This window comes from Amblyomma maculatum, chromosome 11 (genome assembly GCF_055883805.1).
Source record: "Amblyomma maculatum isolate TAMU_Amacu chromosome 11, ASM5588380v1, whole genome shotgun sequence".
Taxonomy (NCBI): domain Eukaryota; kingdom Metazoa; phylum Arthropoda; class Arachnida; order Ixodida; family Ixodidae; genus Amblyomma; species Amblyomma maculatum.
Genome location: NC_139354.1, coordinates 25,914,669 through 25,920,668, shown reverse-complemented (window position 1 = coordinate 25,920,668; position 6,000 = coordinate 25,914,669). Strand labels below are relative to the sequence as shown.

The 6,000-nt window shown below is 47.0% G+C and overlaps 1 protein-coding gene across 1 annotated transcript in view; it reads right to left on the bottom strand.

Moving 5' to 3' along the window:
• Nucleotides 1-469: 469 nt before the first annotated feature.
• The window catches only part of LOC146173193 (uncharacterized), a 47,629-nt gene continuing 42,098 nt past the window's right edge, over nucleotides 470-6,000 (bottom strand). Inside the window, exon 2 of the mRNA XM_084585002.1 lies at nucleotides 470-4,112. Coding sequence (XP_084441128.1) covers nucleotides 1,401-4,082 — 2,682 coding nt within the window. The 5' untranslated portion in view covers nucleotides 4,083-4,112 and the 3' untranslated portion in view covers nucleotides 470-1,400. The remainder of the gene's footprint in view (nucleotides 4,113-6,000) is intronic.

The following is a 6,000-nucleotide window of genomic DNA, read 5'->3' as shown; positions in this document are numbered from 1 at the left end:
CTTTTTTTTTTCATCTTCAGTCAGACAGTTGCGCTCGTATTTTTTTACATTTCCTCTTTCTATGAAAGGGAAGCCCTGTCTTTGACCTAATAGGCTTGAAATTTTTTTCCGAAAGGCTCTTAGGCCGTTGTTGACAGCTCCACTTGCTCGCTGGCACTTTTTAAACACCCAACAGCGATGAGTTACTCGTCGCTTGTTGAGTTTTTTTTATATACACCCTAGAACGAAAGATTGACTGCCATGATTTTGAAACCGCAGCGCGGATTTGCTGGGAACATTTACATAAAATCTCCTTCCAATCAGACTGACTTCTGATGCAGTTCTCCGCGGTGAAACTAAACTTTGTTGAATCATATATACACCTTCTCTAGGCAGTAAAAATCTCAGTACAATCCAGCGTAAAGGTACATTATGATGCATCGTAGACACAAACTTCTACTGGTGAATGGAGTTCAATTGTATTTTACCAAATAGTCAGTGGCTGCATGCAGTTCTGTACGTGTGGCCGAAGGAGAAAAAGAACATTTATCGATACCGCTTTATTTATATGACAAAATGATAAACATCACAGAAGCGAACTCGCCGATTTCTTTGCAATAGACAGCCCTTCGTAAGTACACGAGTTTAAAAACAATGCATCAGATGACAAAATATGACAGGGAAGCACAGATGTAGAATGTAAACGTAGATACATGAAATAAAACGAAAATGGTTGGAACGACGTGTTACAGCATAACTGACAACAAGCTATAGTTAGCTCATCCTTGTTCAAATGAATTTTTCAATCGGAGCAAGGAGAAATACACCTGCCTGGTTTATGCAGGTTTGTTTTAGAGCAAAGCGGGCATCATGTAAGCATCATGAATAGATGATCGAATGACTCAAATTGCCCAGCGGCTTTTTAAATTATTAATGGTACACTGAGAAAATGAAACCAGTAAAGACCGAAAGTTATCGTCAAATTTATTTAACTGGCAGTACGCTTCGAAATATTCAATTTCAAAATTTTAAAGATTGTTGTGTAGCATTGCGCATTCATAAAATGAAATAAACGTGGACACCTTTACAAAATTGTGGCAAGCGGGAAAGCCAACAGAAGCAGATCTAAAACGCATATCATGACGTTTTTCCGACAGCACTGCCACCAGGAAAAGTGAACAAACGCGGGTCACATGTAGTGCTCACGACCTTCAGTTTCGCAGTATAATATAGATCCTTGACATGAAAACTCAAAAGCTGAATAATTGTTTTATTTACTCAAGACTATTGATCAAGCTCCATCAAGTATATGATGTTCGCTTCCGGGTAAAACTCACCTGCTTTAACCGCTGTGGTATATAAGCCTTACAAAAAGGCAAACAAGCAATCAATACAAAGTGTAACGGCAACTGCAGATGTGCTCACATCGCTGAATCAATGACATCACTCAGTAATAAAAACTTCCGTATGTGAGAGAGGCAAGGTTCGGGTAAGTCACTCAGCTGAGCCTTCCCGTCTTCCCTGGGGCTGCACTGCAGGCAGTCGCGTATCACGCCTGCGAGCCTCATGAAAAAGGTGAAGTCTCTTGTTCGGAGCACCGAACGGGAAATCAGTTCTTTAGCCTGGTCTTTCTCGACGAGTCCCGCCCTTTCAACTTCATCAAGCAATGCTGGAGACTCCCAAACTTTCTCAAAGGCTTCTGCTGTGTACTTCACCTGGGTGCCGGTGACGAAGCGAGCTGCGCGCTTTGTCAAGGCTCGGTTCCTGTGCACAACGTCCTGGATTTCCAGGCGAGCGTCCATACACTCACCATAGCGGTATATAACGGTCACGTCCTGCAACGTATAGTTGTCCCGGAGCTCAGGTTTTAATAACCCCGCAACGAGCCTGTCGAAAGCTGCAGAGTTTGGAGGTTCGAAGTCAAACTCACGCAGTGTTCGGCTTCGATACAGAAGGCTGACAAGTGGCTGAGTGTTAATGACGTCCCACCGCCTCGAAAAGGCAAAGGTTATTTTTCTAATGTTTGAATTTTGGCACACTGCATCGCATATAGCGGCTCCGCACTTATTCCAGCACAGGATACAACAGCGAGATTCAAATAACAATATCAGCTCGTCGATGCAAACCCCCCGCCGTATCAACTGAACAAGGGGAGTTTCGGTTGGGTCTGTCTCACCGTTAACGCACAAGATCGAGTAAACTCGAAGCGTTATGCAAGTAAGCTTAAGAGAGGTAGGAAATTGGTGTACAATGCTTTGAAGCCGGCTGAAGGGCGCGCCGACCCGTGGGCGGCTCAATGGGCGGATATCATTGTCTGGGTAGTACACCATGCAGCTTTTGACCGTGACTCTGTCTTGTAGGCCATATTCAACAAGAAGGCTGCAGATGTCCAATGCCTTGCTACCCAGATGTTCAAGGATAACATTTAGTGACTTTTTCGATTTGACAGCTCTGCAAAATTCCTGGCATTCTGAGAGAGTAAAGCCCCACATTGAGAAAGCCAGTTCTGTGATCGAAATATTGTTCTCTACAAGGGCGGATATCCAGAGCTTCACGTGGTTGGTGTCATTGAAGGTTGGGCATGTTCGGCATCTCACTCCACGAAAGCTTACGCCATCATCTTTACTGTCGATGTGGCGGGATGTAAAGCTGAAGTGTCTGAGCGTATTGTTGTTTTTCAGAAGCGATCTTATGTCTGTCGTGAACCCACACTGCATCTCCATCACCTCCAGCTCAAGTCTAGTCAGCACCTTGTTAGCAGTCAGGGCGCTGCAGATAGCCCAGACATCGACCTCTGGACCTTCTCTGGGAGCCGTTATCTTCACCGATGTTAGGGGTGGACTCAGTCTAAGGTACGTGTCGAAGGAAATGCGAGGTTTGCGCGAGCCGTACACTTGGTTGCAGCAGTCCACAATCGCCGTTGATATCGTCAAATCCGCAATAGTCCTGTTTTTTAACAGCCCTTCCATGAAGGTCCTGGAAGCCGCATGTATCCCATTAACATCAATAGCCACAAGCTTCTTCAAGGAAGTAGTTTCCACGAGCAGAGGCGCAAGATCGCCAAGGAAGTGACCGTATGCGTCCGTGGTCAGTTCCAGTGATTCCAGGTGCCTCAGGGATGCAACAGCCGACCCCAGGGCTCGAGGAAGAAACTCCGTCATCGACGTAAACTTCAGATAGAGCTGCTTCAGCCCCAAGTTATTGCGAATTGCGAGACAGACAATTTCTTCATGGCCGCTGAGGATTTCGTTGTTGATGGTCGCTCCCACAACGCAGCGGTGCTTTGTAAGCAGATGGCACAGGAGCATCGTGGCTCGCTGCTTGTATTTCGCGCAGGCCTCATATTTCCTGTTTTCTTTGTCATTCGACGGAAGTAGGATCATCTGCGAGGCGTCGCCTTCTTGGAGTTCAAGTCCGATGGCCCAGAAATAAGCGTTCCATACCTTCATGTTTGCTGATATGTGGCACAAATAACCTTCCCGGTGCGTGCATGGCTGGAGGTGGTCGACATTTGGCCCACCGTATTCGCAAAAGGCTGCGCTCAACTCTTTCGGCACTAGTGGCTTTAGGTTGAATATCTCAATTACGGGCAAATCGACGACTTCAGGCACATGCGCATCTTCGGGCGCATGGCCACCTTCGGGCGCATGGCCATCTTCGGGCGCATGGCCATCTTCGGGCGCATGGCCATCTTCGGGCGCATGGCCATCTTCGGGCGCATGGCCATCTTCGGGCGCATGACCATCTTCGGGCGCATGACCATCTTCGGGCGCATGACCATCTTCGGGCGCATGACCATCTTCGGGCGCATGACCATCTTTCGACGAACAAGCTTCTTTGGACGCACGAGCGCCTTCTGACACTTGACGATCTTCGGTAACCTGAGCCTCGAGCACGTGATCGGCTTCCGGCACGTGATGTTCTTCGTGAACCTGAGGTTCTCCGTGAACCTGAGGTTCTCCGTGCTCGTGATCATCTCCAGGATCCAGAGCTTTTTCGGAAACACGAGCTTCTTCGCGCCTCGAAATTCTCCTGGGCACTGCAATCTCCACCGGGCCACCATCAACGACGACGGCATCCGCGGCGTGCCTCCGCTTGGGCATCGCTGTCACGCAGGAGCGTCGGGATCTTCACTGCAAGAAAACCATGAAGAGACTGTTGTGAGACTATTGCTTCAAACCTATCAACATGTTTCCAGCTGATATTTGTCCCACGTACGCTTGACAGCGACGCATTCGCATTGCTGTTTTAACGGTCCGCAATATAACTGCTTTGTTCACCTTAATTAAAACGCGTTTAGAACAAAATAAAATGCGTGCTTTTACCGGGGCCAGACGAGCGGCTTGATGTTTCTTACTCTCAGCATGACTAGTAATCGCCAATTTTCCTCATGTTGCTCAAGGAGAACTTCTTACAGAAAAATGTGCAGCGAGCGCTATTTGGGTCATTTCGCACAGGCCTAATCCAATTTGCATGCGCGTAGGTTTCCGGGTGTGTCCAGACGGCTTTGAAGCATCATTTCTGCGACAATGACATCGTCACTTCCACACATATATGTTCACTTCAAGAACACAGCACGAACTTTCAAACTGAAGGCCGAAATGCACGCGGTAGGAAAGATCGTAGCATGCACGCCAAGTGTGCCCACTGCCCAGTCGGGAAACGCAAGAGCAGCAACTACGAACGAATTGAGCACTATGCAAGCGCCTCTGAGGATATATGAAAAACAATTGCTAAGGGATGGTGATGATGATGATGATACTTTGATGGCGCGCGCCATCTAGTATAGTGCCTTGCTGTGACGCGACGGGAATCTCTCAGGCCAGTGCGCATATGTGAATAATACGTCGGCACATCGCCACAGCCACACTTCACTGCAATCGTGGTCGCACTCGTGGTGCTTCATGGCTACGCCTGGCAGCGCCTGCGGCTACTGGTACGTGCGGACGAGCATTAGGAAATTTCCATCACTCTGCAATCGTTTTATAAATATCCCTGACAATTCCCTGACTTTTCCCGGCCTCTTAAAATTCCCTGACAACTCCCGATTTTCCCTCTTTTCCCGGTCGGTAGACACCCTGGCGTTGTTTCGTGGACCGCAGAATGCAATGAATGAAATGGTGCAAACTTAAGCTTTTCTGAGTTTTTTTTTTTTTCTGGTTTTTATGTGTAACAGTCCAACAAAGTCGCGTTGAATTGGCCGTCGGTGGCCTATCTATCGCCTATCGCATATCATTGAACACATTTCTTTTTCAATTAACGAGCAGATGGACATGCTTACCGAGGCGTTTTCGCTTACTTCAAGACAAAAAGCGCTCACACGTTCTTTCGAAGCCCGTTTGGCGGCGCTAAACATGGTAGTGCCAGAGCAGAATCAAGTGTTTTTCTTTTCTTACTGCGTTGGAGTTCTTAAAGTAATAAAACGCTGGATAAGAAAGCACGTTTGAGATAGGTTCGTAGAAAGAATTCATCATCTGTTTCATAAACCACACTTCAAAGAGTGGACACAAATTAATTACACGCCGTTAATTTTCTTTGCAACAGTGTGCAATACAGTAATGCACATCAACAACGCCGAATTCACCTGCAAAAGATAAAAAAGTTATAATAATCTTTATCTCGTGCAGTTTGATTATAGCATCCGAGGGACGGCAGTAATTTACATTAATTACAGTTAATTACATCAGACATAAAAATATATTTTATTATTTTTTTTATTCACGTTTAGTACTACGTTTTGGCCAGGGTTCTGCATGCAGTGTTTGGAATAAAATGAATGAAGTTGTGAGGAAGTGCTTGTAGGCCTCACGTTACCATGACCCCGTCGGGGTGGCGCAGGCGTCACAGCGCTCGACTACTGTGCTCAAGGATGCGGGATCGAATCCAGGCCTCGACGGCCACTTTTCCATGGCGGCGAAAAGCAAGGCACTCGTGTGCTGTGCGATGTCAGTGCACGTTAATGTACCCCATGTGGTCTAAACTTAAGGCGTCTCTCATAGCCTGAGTCGCTCTGGGACTATA